The sequence below is a fragment of the Cupressus sempervirens genome, chromosome 8 (assembly GCF_028749045.1).
Source record: "Cupressus sempervirens isolate cs-2001-9-10 chromosome 8, ASM2874904v1, whole genome shotgun sequence".
Lineage (NCBI taxonomy): Eukaryota > Viridiplantae > Streptophyta > Pinopsida > Cupressales > Cupressaceae > Cupressus > Cupressus sempervirens.
In genome coordinates, this window is record NC_143125.1 from 547708012 (window position 1) to 547724493 (window position 16482).

At 34.1% G+C, this 16482-nt stretch overlaps 1 protein-coding gene across 2 annotated transcripts in view; it reads right to left on the reverse strand.

Annotated features, from left to right (window-relative positions):
* Positions 1–16482, reverse strand: part of ABCF3 (general control non-repressible 3) — a 189947-nt gene that overhangs the window by 69895 nt on the left and 103570 nt on the right. For both annotated transcript variants that reach the window (XM_089798416.1, XM_089798415.1), the window contains exon 12: positions 10236–10318. In XM_089798416.1, coding sequence (XP_089654542.1) covers positions 10236–10318 — 83 coding nt within the window. The remainder of the gene's footprint in view (positions 1–10235; positions 10319–16482) is intronic.

The following is a 16482-nucleotide window of genomic DNA, read 5'->3' on the forward strand; positions in this document are numbered from 1 at the left end:
ACGGTTCTGACTGGGGAGTCCCCATGGGGTCAAAGGGGGACAAAGTGGACTGCCTTAGGGCTTAGGAAGGATAGGCCTTTTGGGCACCCTGTTGTGAATGCTCCTCATAATCCCTACCATGGTAAATGGGTATTCAATCATTAGAAGCAGTTACAAGCGGCGAGATGAAGGAGAATGGTCATAGCAACCCACACTAGGTACACCAACTCATATGTATGGCAAGGCCACATGAGGTCAAGGAGGATGATAGATCCACTCTCAGGTGCAGGGTAGGAGGTTTCTGGGGCGCCTCATCAAGTAACCCTACAGTATCACTTATATGGTTGGGTTACCCTCAGGGTGAGTTCAACAATCTGTCAAAATGATTTATTCTCTCGTATATGTTATTTCTAATTTAAAGAAATCTAACTGTGACATTAAGGTTATAAATGAACCCAAACTGTGTTACATAATTTCAGGTTACAGAATTAAATGGGGAGAAAGCCTGTATATGGTAAACCCTAACACTAATCTTGTGCAATTGTGATTTTAGTGCAAATTGAAGAGCTGAAAGGAAATTAAAATTTGTTTACAATGATTTTAATGGTCCACTACAAGTCTCTTTTGCTAGTGTAAATAATGACTTCATGTTGTTTATTAATGACTATAGCAGAATGACGTAGAACTATTTCTTGAAGAAAAAATCACAATCTATTGGAACTTTTCAAAAAAATATCAATGGGTAAAAATGATGCACAATCTCATGTTGGCACACGAAAGACAAATAATGGTGATGAATTCACATCAAATATTTGAAGACCATCTCAAGAAATATAGGATCAAGCATCAATTCACAGACCCTCACATTCCTCAATAAAATGTAGTTGAGAGGACAAGTGACAAATATGTTTTGGGCAAAGGTGTATTTCAAGGCAGTAAAACTGCATTTATGGGCAGAAGCAACTCAAGCAACAATTTGTCTAAGCAACAAATCATCTTCAATTGCAAGTCAAATGAAGGCTACATATATAATTTGGGGGGACACCTTTCACTGTGGCATCTTCGGGATTTCCAATCCTATATTTTGCATTGATTCCCAAGGAGAATAGGAACATGTTGGATCACAAAAGTTGTAAATGCATTCCTTTGGGGGATTTTAAATCCTCTAGAACATTCATGGGATGTGGTATTCAGTGAAACCATTAAAGATTCAACTAACGTTGATTGACAATTAGGTCAACCTAAGAAATTTGAAAATGATATATCAATCCATCACCAAGATCAAACCTTGACAATGGAAACTCAAGCAATCACCAATGCAATATATTGAATGGCAACTGAAATTCTAACTATTGAAGAAAGGTGCAAGCTACTAGCAATACCTTGAATGGAAACAATGATTCTCGAACTACAAAAGGCTACAAGCTATGAACCAGACAACATCTTTTGTAAAGGATTTTGTATTCCGTAACAGTAAAAATCAGAGGTTAAATGTGTGTTGAACTATGATCAAGAAATTGTCACCAAAGCAATATCTCTTGATAAATTAGAAACTTATAATCGAGAAAACGACAAGCCATATGTGACCCATGAAACACAAAAGAATTAAATAAGTTAACAAAATGACCAACACAAACATTGAAAGATGCTAGACCTAATGAAATTGGCAAAACAAGCACAAAAAATGAAAATAAAACTGTTAAAATCCTAGGATCATTGCAAATGCAGTTGTTTTGCCATCTTGGTATATCCTTTTCAAATGCATCAATCTCCTCTTATATGTATTGCAAATGACACATGGAGAAACATGTCTCCTCATGAGACATGTCTATCCATTATAATTAATAAAATTATATATATATATCACACTTATATATGTAATATAAATATATATATATATATATATATACATGTGTGTGTATATTTATACTAATCTCATAGGTTTAACCAATTGAAGCTGCCAAACATTAACACTCCCTCTTAGCTAGGAAGGATAAACAAGAATTTGAACAACATATTACCTCAATGTAAAAATAGTTTCGGAATATCAACTCATTTGACTTCCTGGTTTATTGAATGCCAACTCATTTGACATTTTAAAGTCAACTCATTTGACTTTGAATATCAACTCATTTGATATTTGAATGCCAACTCTTTGACATTCATGAATGTCAACTCATTTGACATTCAGTAGATGTTTAAAAATTTCATAAGGTATGTGCACTTGCATTCTCATAATGCATACCATATAAACATCCACCATGCAAAGTATAATCTATCATGATCTGCATAGATATCATAAGATGTCCATCATAATAGTTTAAGTTATTGAAAGATCGTCACTTTTCAATAACTTCTGCAAATACAAGTGATGATCATTTGGAATTTGTCACTTCCTCATGATGTACATAGGGGATAGGCCCATATAGTTATGAACAATATTCATAAGTTGCAATCCTCTTAATTGTTTAAACTTTACAATCTATTGATCATTGGAGAATCCTTCTCAACAGGGTCTACTTCCTTTGAGTCAATATGTCCAAGATCACCAAAGTTTGACAGAACCATATCAACTATCTACTCCCTCTCTTTCAAGGTTGCATCTAAAGAAAGTCAAGCTCCCTCTGAATCTCAATCTCCCTCTTCCTAAAAAAAATACTTAGAAGAAAAGATGACGAATAACTCTTATAATAATAAAAATTTGTTTTATAATTATTCTTAATAATTATAATTTTATTATAAGAACATTAGAAATTGGATTGATTTCAACTTTCATATTCCATAAATAATAATTAATTCTAATTTTAAATGATAGGTACTCGAAAAACAGAATTAGAAATTTATTCTATTCTCAATCATAACCAAATTGGAGATTAATTTAATTAATATGCATTCATTTATAAGTGTCGGCTAAAAATAATCACAGATTACCTCCCATGTACCTGCGTGATAAAAATCGCTAGGCAATAATCCATTGAGATGCTGACTTGGACACATAAATTATTCTTTTTCTTCTCTTCGTGTAAATCATTTCTTATTTCAGTCTTAGCACTAGCACTTCCTTCATTTCTCAAAGCAATATATATGTAAATTGATATAAAATGTATGCTCCTGTTCAAATCAATTCAATTCTGCATACTTCCAGAATGGCTCAAAACTTTTTAATTTCAATTCATTTGAAACATCTCACCTACTAATATCTAGCTCGACCAAAAACTATTCTAGATAGACCCACCAATATCTAGCACGATCCTCCAATATCTAGCTCGACCCAACAAAAACCGTTCTCCGCAGCTAATCTAAGTTCTCTGCCTTTTAGAAAAATTCATCACAGCTCGTTTTTTCTTTTTACACTTCCATTAGTAGGCAAAAGCATGCTTTGAAAGAAAGAACTCCAGAAACACTACATTAACACATGCATCTCCTCTTTTTGCAGGCAATGCTTCTGTTCATAGAAAGCATGCAATTCTTTTCCGGATATTCCATGCCATCTGTCACACACTGTTATTCCAAATAAAATTGTCGATCAACGTGTCCAGATTACATTATTGTCTCCTTAAAAATGCATATCTTAGCAGATGCATATATCACAGCCCATCATTTTTAAAATCAATACAGCTAGGAAGAAGAACATTTCATGCACAGAAAACTTGAGATAATATCTGCCCATTATTTCATGCAAAAACAGTTATGCAGAAGACGTCACAAACACCAAAGACTGACAAGATACTCCAGAAACTGTCTGCTGTTAAGAGCCTCTAGCAAGATGCTCGACACCAAGTTAAGGAGAAGAGTAACAGCCCTGTCAGGTATTCATGGCAGCTCCAACCCTGATGGTAACCTCCAGGTGCTTTACACAAATCAATTTGGATATTTGGACATTGCCTAGCACATGCAACATCATGTTGTCTAAGTGGCAACACTTGTGATCAATAGAGGCAACATGCCTGTGTGGAAGGAAATACATGCCACCATTGTTTACATAAATTTGAATTGTAATGAAGAGTTCCTCCAGAATAAGTTGGTTCTAACTTCTTTACATTCGCAATTTGGCTCTGATACCATGTTAAAATCCTGGGATCATTGCAAATGTAGTTGTATTGCCATCTTGGTATAAACTTTTCAAATGCATCAATCTCCTCTTATATGTATTGCAAATGACACATGGAGAGACATGTCTCCTCATGAGACATGTCTATCCATTATAATTAATAAAATAACAAATATATATAATATCTCATCTGTTTAATATATAGATAGATAGATAGATAGATAAATAGATAGAACACTTATATATGTATATATATATATATATATATGCTAGTCTCATAGGTTTAACCGACTGAAGCTACCAAACATTAACAAAAACAACAACAATGATAAGAGTTTCTTATATAAATTCAGGATAAGATTCAAAAACTTACCTTAGGTAGGCATCCACAAGAAGAAATCAGCATTGCAGTTGATTCAAAACTAATTTCCTACAATGTGTCTGAATTGACATGTTGAAAAAAGCAACAAAAGATAAATATGATGATTCATTGAAGAGTACAAAGCAAACAGTTCACAACACAAACACAAAGCCAGTTGCAAAGCTCAGAAGGAAGGTACCAACTATGAAGAGATCTTTGTCCCTAAATTGTTGAATCAAAGTCAAGTATGGGTATGGTTATATTGATATTATACGCTGATACAGCTGAATTTCTTGTGGAGCCGTATATGATCTCGGTAAGTCATACACAAAACATATAAAAAATCATATATGTCCAGCCTAAAAATTTAAAATAGGAATACCCAATATCATAAATGCGCCAACTCCCATTAGCATTATACATTTTAAATGCAAAGTACTTATTCCATATTGCTTTGCCAAACTTAAATGTCATGATAGACACTAATAATTCAATATTAAAATAGCCATTTTAAGAGATTATTACACCAAGAAGCGTTTTGAAGTACTAGCAAGAAATAGGGCTTCATGTTGTGATGATGTATATAATATTCAAAGCAAAACAGACATATTTTTTATAAAAACAATGAACATAAAAATAACTCAAGTAAATAAATTAGCACTTCAAATAAAAATAAGCTAAACAGTTAAAATAAAATATGATAATTCTTAATATAGTTCTCATTTCTGAGTACAATAAAATAACTCAGTAAATAAATAACATTATTAAAAACTTTTAAGAAAACAAATAGCATAAATTCTTTAATAAATAAATATATGAAAAACAATGCAATTAGATAAGACAATTCTTATAAGGTTCTGAAGTAAAACAAAATAGCTCATTTAAAAACGGTCCATCCCTCCAGAAATCAAATTTGATCATATAATGCAATAACTACAGCAAAAAAATGTTACAAATCATCTTGTAAATCATCTAAGATTTATTTCAGTACTTTCCTTATTTATTACAAAAATATAAACAAATCACAGCTGACTACATAAGGCTTCAATTAGTGTTTGAATATGTAATGTCAGTGTTCAAATATGTAATGTTGTAATACAATGAAATTTGATCATTTCTTAGGTTTTTGAGCGGACGAGATATATCAAGAATTTTGCCTATTGTTGGACTTGGAATCATCGTGAAAACACTTTGTCCAACATGGAATCATAATGAAAATGCCACATCTAAGATGGAATCCCTAGGGTTCATAACTTCTCAATTTGAAATGATTCTGACAAGGAAATCGATACCTTTCTAGAGTCTACAGGTGCATCATTTCATCAAGGAATCAGTGTAGTTTTCTACTAATTTACTTATATAGTTTTGCACATATAGTGAAATAAACTACCATTCATACTCTTTTAATTAGGCTGTATAAAATGAGTGGAAGTCCTCAATCGACATGAAGATAACTTAGATATTTTCATTTCTGGTTTGAACTCTGAGATTTTTCATCCTCAATGTTTCCAATCATACTGCATGAATCATCATCAGGATGAAAACAATAGTTAGACACCAGAAGTGAGAGCATAGTTGCAGACCTGAGAGATTAAATAAAAGCGGATGGATTTTAGGGCTGAGAAGAGAGGAGGGGGAAAGGACGAAAGATGTTTATAAAGAGCGACTTTGCCACAAGCAACTAAAAATCAAATAACACCTAAGCAACAAAATTAACTAAAAAGGGAAGCAAAGAACTGAAACTTAAAATATTGAAACTATATATATATATATATATATATATATATATATATATATATATATATATATATATATATATAAACTTTTTACATTAACAAACTTTATATTTATATATATAAAAACTTATTACACTAATAAAGCGTGTGCCTTTCTTATTAATAAAGGAGATTACGTAGTTTCTTTACTTTGTCAAGGTTTTCGTTCTTTCCTTCTTTTTACTTAATTATGTTTCTAAGGTATTATTTGAATTTTAGTTGCTTGTGGCAATTTATTTTTATTAAGTTTATTTTTTTGTTTTATTATTGTCTTTTGTCCTTTCCTCTCTCCTAAGCCCTGGAATCTATCTGTCATCTATTTTTAACTTACCAATTTTTATGCTTCTGGAATTGATTGTTTCTTTCATCCTGATGATGGCTCAGAGTGTGATCCAAAACGTTGATGCCAAAAATAGTTACAAAATCAAATCTAGAAGCATGAAAATAGATAGTTTCGTATGGATAGTGGAAATCTTCTTGTTCTTATCTATCTAACCTCTTGAGTCTACACCAATCCTCTCAATTCTTCTTTCTAACTATTTCTTTCATCCTGATGATAGATCATGCCGTATGATCCACATCAATAATGGAACACAGTTTAAACCAGAAATGAGAAAGTCCAACATTATAGACTGGGAATTGCATGACTCTAATGAGACCTTTTTTGAATGGTAATCTTAAACAAATATAATGTTTGCCCTTAAATTTTCCAAGTGAAGGTCAAGAACAACAAGTGTGTAAAATACTAAAATGTAAAAATCATTGCATGGCTTGAACACAAGCTCTAGGAGATGGGTTATGAAAATCTCAATAACTATCTCCTTCAAGTGAGTTTCAAGTGATTTGAGTCTAAAGCTACAACACTTTTTTGTCAAGAAAACTGATAAGAATCATAACATCATGAAAAGGACCTGTGTAACGCCTTTAAGAGAAAACCACAAGGTATTTCAAGGTTGAAAAATGTTATAGGAAAGATATGCCCCATGAAATAGTGCCAAATATTTTGAAGTTAATTTTGACAATGTAGAGCACTTGGCAACTCTTAGAATACATTGAGAGCATGGGAGGTCAAAAAATCTATAGCTCAAGACAGACCAATTTGGTGGCAAGTGATGTCAAAGTATAGAGCTCTAACAATTTCTAAACTAGTAATTCCCTTATGATCCAGGTTGCTAATTCACATACAGATTCGTCCACTCTCTCAAAAGGAATAAAGTACTTCTAGAGCAGAGAAAAATTAGGTGTACATCTGACTTCTGCATTACAAGGTTCTGTATTTCTGTGGACTAGCGAATGATGGAATGTTGATCCAAAGCTTGCCACATGAATAAGTTATGAGGTGATTCATGAACTACAACATGGATTGACAAGGATGCTTTCAACCATTCTGATATTTTGGAACAAGATCATCATTATGGGGATGATCTTGATTCCGATCATAGCATTTTGATGGTCAACAAAGTGTGCTTCTTTTGCAAAAAGAAACGAAGAATTTTTAAGTTCAACTTTTACTTTATGTTGCTTTGCATAGATTTCAACCCTAGCATATCATTGTATTTCATTTAAAATATAATTAATTTGATTCTTTCATTCTAAAGTATAATGCAAAGACCTTTCGAATTTTAAATTGTGTGATCATGTTGATGAAAGGCACTTTGCGTACCAACTGTTCAATTTTTTGCTTGCATAGTTGGAAAACTTGGACTTGGGAGCCCAGAAAATTGGATTCGGACTCCAGAAAAACTCATGAAAGGACTCTGCAAAAGAAAAACGGTAGTTTTACAGGAAAAAAAAAGAAAGAAATTAATGCATTTAGAAAACATAAGAGCCATAATTGAAACATTACATGTCATATGATCTCCAAACACTCAATATTTGAAATTTCATCATTCATACTCACAGTTTCAAACTTTAAAATGTATAACAGCAGCATAAGTTTATGAATGTTTACAAATTACCTAGATCTCTTTTGCCACTTTAGTATTGTTTCCTTGCCTTCAAACCTTACAGATCTATTTTGAGAAAGCGATAAAAAATGAAATTCTTTTATATTTTAACTTTTAGGCGTGGCTGGGCTTTCTCAGCAAACACTGTGAATCTTATTCAAGACTACCAAGTCCATGTCCAAGTCCTTCACAAAAACTCCCGAGTCCAATCCACTAACTCTACCGGACTCAACTCAAAAGTCTATGGCAAGTGGGCTTGGCTCGCTCATGGACTCGTGAGTCTGTGTAAGTCCACAGCGAGTACACAGATTTTTCCAACTATGATTTTATGAATCCATAGTCAACCATTAATTCTATACAAGCATTTTTCCATATGCAAAAATAATGTTTTAAATGTTTACAGGTTCATGACCCCTAATATTTTCGGGTATCTCAAATGGTTTTTAAAAAAAAACTGTTTCCATTTGTATATTATCAGAATTTTGTGAAACAACATCTATTAGTTTGATCATTTTGATCCTGGTCTTCAAAGAAATATGAAAACACTTTAAAACTCCCATTTATTCTGTGGTATAGGTGAAGGAATCAACTGTCATCGCTGATGACCCAATCTTGAATTTAAAAAATTGATATTTTTTTAAGGTTCCATGTAATGGGTGATGCCATCTCCAATTCTCCTCTAGTCAATGTAACACGAGGATGCGTCCCCACCCCCCTTCCCCCCAAAAAAGGGGTCGCCTCAGAGATGGCGAAATCCCTGAGACGAGGGGTCAGTGTCTCGGTGTTTCGGGCGGCACCACTTAGAGCGCCACCTCCACTGGGGATGGCGAGATGTCTCCGAGACAGCAAGACGTCTCCTGTATGTGGGTGCAGGGGGACACAACAAAGTCTCCTTTATTGCGGGGGGACACGACAGAGTCTCCTTTATTGTGGGTGCAAGGAGACTTGTAGTTTTTGCTTGCATTACAATATTATATACTTATTTTGATATCATGATTCATGGCACATGATACTTATTGTAATCATCTTTATGTCATGACTCATATGATCATTGATTACTTTTAGATAGTAGAATCTAAATACTCGTACTATTGATCTGAAGACTGATATATAGACTAATATTTGCTGATGTTCAATGTCAATGTTCATTGTTTGTTTGTCATTTGATCACAAATCATGATGTTCCAATTCAAAACTTCAATGCAATGTTCAATTTTAATTTTTTATTGTAAGTTTACTATTTTTTACATCTTTATATGATTATATCAAGTTATACTGTATAATTGTAGTACTTATTTTCATAACTAGCATTTTAAGTACCATATGTATAGTATATACACCCCTGCTCCCCCCACGACCCCCCATCCCCTGCCGCCGTCTCCCCGCCATCCCCAAATCAAGGCCCCTTTGTCCCCTTGTCTCGGAAACTTGTCCCTCGTCCCCCCGTCTTGCAAGGCGGTGTAACTATGCCTCTAGTAAACATTATTTCTAGCTATCCAATGTTTCATTCTTCATGAGTGGCTTGCTAGGGAACTTACAAAAATATTCAAGCAATATCATCAACCTTAAATTTTTTTGCAAATCTTAAATTATTATCACATCACGAAGCCAACAATGTCAATCTCTACAAAAGCTATAAAAGTGGTTATCTAAAAGTATCAAAGATATCAATTTTTAGTCATCTACAGCAAAAGCAATGTCCAATTTGGACCCAATGACTCTACAAGTTGGAAAGGCCTTAATGGTTTGTATTTTCCATGAGCTCAAGAATATGACAACCTATTCCTCCAATAAATCTTATGTCAGGGATGAAAATGCAGCTCAACCATAGTGCCAAAACTAAATCAAGGACTTGCCAATGAAACCCTACACTTGCTAGTATGATGGAATTTGCGTTATTGTTAATACCATGGCTCCCATAGTGACAAAAACCTGGGAACCTGAATAATAAGACAACATAATTTCTACATTTACTACAGCCAACTGAAAAAAGCATCCAAAAGGAAGAGGGTGTTTTCCATGTCATATTTCTTATTGGAAAGCATTTTACTAAAATGATGTTTTTCTTCTTTAACATATCAACTCTTGCAAAACAAAACAAACAGAGAGATAAGGCAGCTTACTTGCAAGTCGGCTGTCTAGATCAATACCAAAATTCAAGTTCCTGAACAAAAGTGGACCCCCTGGGTAGCCAAATGATGCATCACTACATCCATGAACGAACATGCATCAAAACAACTTAATCGAGCATTAACATACAACACTTTGACAAAAAAGAAAAATACCCTTATAAAATCTGCAACGTTTCCCAAAAATACCATACAAGAATTTATGTAATCATAAAAGAGAACAAGAGAGTGTGATATTCATATCGTAGAAATTCCGTTAAGGTTCGTAAATGAATAGAAAAATAAGAATTTAAAATTTAAAACTTCAAACAAAGCTCCTCTTTTGACATAGTCTCAATTGTGTTTAATGCATGATAAAATGGGTTATGGTCTGTCAAATTGTCTATTATATTATTCAAACAACACGATGTAAACATGTAGTTGATTACAGTACTTTAGTAAAATTTGAAACATGAAGAGTGATGGTTTGTTTGTAAAATCTGATACAAACACATTTGAAAGGTAATTTATAGTTTTACATTACAGTGCTAACGCAGTTTAGTTCTAAATAATTCAGTTTATAAAACATGATAAATTAATAATACAGCACGTTGATAAGTAATTTTATGTTATATTATTAAAGCAACTGCAATCTAATTAATAAGGGACAAAAGATTAAAAAATAATTACTAACATCATAAAAGCAGTTTGAACAGTACCAAAAATTCCAACTAACTCTTAAGTTCTTAACTGCCCTATAAACTTTCATTGTTATAGAGATATACATTGCTATACGCTCATATATCTTTTGTTCTCAAGTAAGCAATTTTCTGTTTAAACACTACAATTTCAAACAGAGATTAGAAATGCATTAATCTACAATCACTAAGACTGAAATTATGTCTGGTATGGCATGGGTTAACTACCATAAATATACAGTCTTTAGCAGGTCGCCTTGTATATTGCATTGCTCAAACAGGATAAAAGTGTGCATAAATTTGGATTTGAAGAAGTACAACATTTTAACATTAAAAAAAATTTAGGCTTATGGACTAAGTTGTTTACATGTCCCTAAACTGAAATAGTGTAAAGTGACAAAAGCAAATTACCTGGGTGGTTGCACTTGTTAACCAACATAGAAAGACAGCTTTTTATTGGGCCCTCTGATATATAGCAGTGTTAGCCATAGGATAGATTTCATTGTAAATAGCATGCACAGATTTTGACTCGAACAAATATGATGTGTTGAGAACATTATACTGGTAACTGGCTTATGGACTAAATTTCTTGAAAATCACTAAGCTACCTTAATTACTCATGCAGAAGCATACAATAAGCACAATCATGAGCCATACACTTCTATTTCATCATATTAGTCTGTACTGTATTAAATGGGTGTTAGTTTGTCACCAACCATTGTGTTACTCACTACAAAGGGTGCAATGTATTCTATTTCAGGCCTTGCTTCCATCTCTGTAAGTATGATCAGTGTTGAAGTATATATAAAAGAGCACCCAGGTAACTCATAAAGTCTAATGGGCATCCTCCGTGATGACACAAGTTTTGCTTCATTCTGCTATATGCTACTATTTGTGGCCCAGTTGCCATCATTGTCTTTTTGGTTCCTGGTTGAAATGTTGTAGCTTGGCCTGGGTTATTCTAAAGTACTCTAATGGTGTGTAGGGAAAAGATAATCGTTTATGATCCTTGTTTAAGTTTTATGAGCCGCAGGAGAAATTATTCATATATTTCCTTCAGTTCTTCATTGTGTATTATCTGGGCATCAAGTATGGTCCGTGTTGGCATCGGGCACGTGTTCTGTTCTGCTGGCAACGTTTCACTAATCCCTCCTACTTGGCACCAACTAGTTGCTGACTTGACATTGTGCGTGTGTCATCGTCTATGCTGGCAGTATTATTTTCAAGTGCCTGTTCATTTATGAATGGCGATGGTTCTTTTGTTGATCCAATTAATGAAGGCATCAGTTATCCTACTGAAGGCGTCAGTTCATTCTCTAATGTTGCTGTGTTTGGTTCATAACTCCTTTCATTTGGTATTCTCGGGAATCTAAGTTTTGTGTGCCACTTCTATTCACTGCAGTTTGGACAAATAGCGGGGGCTCTTTAGTTCTGTTTGATTGACGGTGATTGGAGTTATATATACTCTCTGCTGTGAAATATACAAGTAGGTTTTATCATCTATTATTGTTATTTACAGTGTATCGTGAGTTCTGTGATCATCGCACTAAACATACAAGTGCAGAGACAAATTTATATACTGTATTGCCTTGTTGCTTATGATCAATGTGTGTGATCATTGAGCTGTTCTTGTGAATCATTGGGTTTTGGTAGTCTGTGAGATGGTGAGACATTTGGTATGATAAATGGAAGGCTTACTGCCTGTCTGGTTGAAGACGTCATTCATAAGCAAGTATTAAGTATTGTCTTTGAGACCTGAATAAAGGCTTCATCTATTTGGGTATGGGTGGGATTTTCCCTCAATTAGAAGGCTTTTCCCAGGGTATAGCTATGCCTGATTTTCTTGTGCTTTGATGTTAAAGGTGCTGATTATTGCATTATAATGCTATAGTTTGAAAACTTAACATAAAATCAGAGCCAGGTTCAGTATGGATCTTGAATCAGAATAAGAAAATTGGGAATTTTAAGAAATGCAAGAAATAAGGGATTCTTTTAAGATCGTGTAGATGAAGAAGCCTTGGAGGCAGATGTGTTCGTGTTCACTTTTTCTCTCTCTGCCTGCAGTACAATTTTGTGATGGCGAAAGATTTTTTGCTGTATTGAGAGGAAATGAAGACAATAGAGAGATAAATATTTTTTTATTATATCTTTCAATATGGATCGCGAATTTTATGTAGTTATCATTAATCCATGTTATTTCACTGGGAATGTTGTACACTTTTAGCTTTGATCTGGATATTTCTCTTCATAAGGTTGACTGTATAAATTACTATTAATCTCTCTTGGTTGCAAGACGGATCAAGAAGCAATGGGATGATGAGAGATTTCGTGCAAGTTATGCAAGCTGAAGAAATTACAAACATGAGGATTCTATTTGCAGTCAGAGGAAGAAATAAGATTCCGAGAAAGGTTGTGTGGCAGAGGGAAAGTGCCAAGTCCTTTGTAGAGGATCAGCAAGCTTATGTCACAGTGTGACTGCAAAAGCTCCTTGTTTAGTCAAACTGGAATCAGCTCTTTTAATGTGATAATCAAATCAGTGAGAATGTGATCCATGTTGAAAGGAAGTCTCAACATTCAGATAATATTTTATGTGTGCCTTAATGAGTTCTTCTTTGCAAGAGAAGTTCAAGGTAAAATCACTTGTTAATGAGTTCTCTGCGAAAGAAGTTTGAGGTGAACTCCCTTGTTAATGAGTTCTTGTCTGCAAGAAAAGTTTGAGGTGAAATCCATTGTTAATGAGTTTTTTTCTGCAAGAGGAGTTTGAGGTGAAATCCCTCATTAATAAGGACTTCGCAACGAGAGGAGTTTGAAGTGAGATCCCTTGTTAGTGAGTTCTTCTCTGCAAGAGTAGTTCCAAGTGAAGTCCTTTGTTAATACATTCTTCTCTGTGAGAGAGGTTTGAGGTGAAAGCCTTTGTTCCACCCTCTGGGAGTAGCTATGGTGGATACAACCTCTGGGAGTAGCCATGGTGGAAGTTGTGTGTGAAACTACATGACTTAGTTTTATGTTTTCTTTTCTTTTCACCCTCTGGGAGTAGCCATGGTGAATGTCATGCCGAGATGACAATATTATTTTGAGAAAATCTGTGATAAGATTTAGTTATGGACAATCCTGGTTGCAGTTCTATTGTGCTTGTCAAGTATGTTCCATGTTGGCATTGGGTATGCGTTCTGTCCTGCTGGCAGCATTTCATTATGTCTCTCCTACTTGGCACCGAGTGGGTGCTGACTTGACATTGTGAGTGTGTCATTGTCTATGCTGGCAGTTTTACTTTAAGGTGTTCGTTCATTTATGAATGGTAATGGTTCTTTTTGTGGTTGTGATTCAATTTATGAAGGCATTTCTTATCCTACTGAAGTCATCGGTTCATTCTCTAATGTTGTCACGTTTGGTTCATAACTCCCATCGTTTGGTGTTCTTGGGAATCTTTTTCAGTTTTGTGTGCTACTTCTATTCATTGCAGTTGAGACTAAAAGTTGGGGGACTTTTGTTCTGTTATATTGACAGTGATTATATTAATGTTTTAATAGCTGTGAGAAAAATCATCTTACCTGTGATACTCTGCCATCATGTTCCAGCAGTGTTTTATTATGGCCACTCTGTCTCTTATCATTCATCGTGCTCAAAGGTGCTTTAAGGACCGTAAATAACATGAGGTGGCACAGTATTTGGTATCAGTTTATTGTCTTCGTGCAAAAGCTCACTTGGCACCGTTTTCACAAATCATGGCTTATCTTTGATGTCTTGCTGACTGGGCTTTGTTTGTGCATCAATATCCGTCTGGCCATTTCATTAACAGAGGTCGACGGTTTATATTGATGTCAACAATTACTCTATAGAGGCTCTTATTATTATAGTCATTTCGTTTCTAAGTGGTGAATTTGTTATTGTTAATGTTACTACTCATTATCTTTGTAACCGACGACACTTGGAGTGTATGTATCACATCATCATCCGTCATTGAAAATATGTTTGTGTGTGCTATCGAGAAGTTCATTATTGTATTGGGAAGTTTATTATTGAGGTGTTTCGTCTATTACGAAGTAATTTGTAAATATTTGCTTATTATTAACAAAGACCGAAAGGTCAATATATACAAAAGAATTGAACAATGTTTCCTTAGGAAACAATCGTAAAGAATAGAAACATTCTATTCTAGCTGAAAGAAAGCTAAAGAAAGCTAATAGATAACTACAGACTAACTAATAGTAGAAACATTCTAATATTTACAATAGATTGCAAATAGATAATCATTAACTAATAATAGAAGCTTATCTATTATCGTAATACCCTCCCTTAATGGTTAATCTATCCACAACACCAAGCTGTCCTCTGAATTTAACAAACTTATCAGGACCAAGTGTAACAAATGAATTTTCATGAAAAAAAAAGATGGTAAAATACTCCCAACATTCATAAACAAACAACTGAATCCTTTTCACATGACATTAACATATATTAACTTTTAACAGAAAATAACCGAATTCATGATCAACTGAAATACCAGATTAACGACTAACAAATCATAACTGTATTCATGATCAACTAAAATAACTTGATTAATGATTAACTAATCATAACTGAATTCATGATCAACTAAAATAACTTGATTAACAATACAAGTAAAGTAAATGATTAACATGAAAAGAAGGAATGAAACATACAAGTATCATCGGAGGATCTTTAGCTTGTTGTGCAAGCCTCGGCTTTGGTGAGAGGAGAGGCATTAACATAGGCTTAACCTCCCAACCTTGGACCATACTTATCCCCACACATTCTATTAAATTAGAATAGTCGTTCCTATTTCGGGATCGGGCTTGGGATGTTCTTTAGCCCAACCACCTGAGCATCCTGGTGTTTTGAATATTCGCTCAATTATGAAAAGAACATGCTTACATAACTAACGCTACCGACATGAAGTGATCATTAGATGGCAAACGTACCTATAAACTACCTTGGCGAAGGATTTCTGATGGGTTCAACGACCCGATCACCACCGCTCAATTTGACAAGTTTCATTACAGGGATGGGCATGAGCTATTAAATATATTTCATTTAAGTTATTCATGTTTGATTTCTCTTTTGCTTTCTTGCAGATTTATTCCACCTCTTCACCATACATGGCTACCTTGCTGGTGAGTCCTAGGTGTATTAAAAGTTTATGAGCACTCTACCCTTTTACACCTCTTCACCATTTCATGGCTTCATTGCTAGTGAATCCCAGGTGTATTGAAAGTTTGAGCATTCTACTCTTGACATCTTTTATCATGAATTGCAACATTATAAAACTTGTTACTGAGATTAGTAACAATCATACAGGTTCCCAATACATTTAGAAACTTTTCTTAATGGGATATGATCAACTTCTTTTATGATGATTCTGGTTACATTGAAAGTAAAAAGACAGTTCATTATAAATTGCAGTGATAATTCAGCAAGTTAAAAAAAATAACATGATCATAGACAAAAGAAAAGAGGTTCGGCTGCTATAGAAAATGGACATATTGGAAAGGTAATCTCATGACCTGTTAAGGAATCGGTAATGCTTTGATGATTTTGAACTC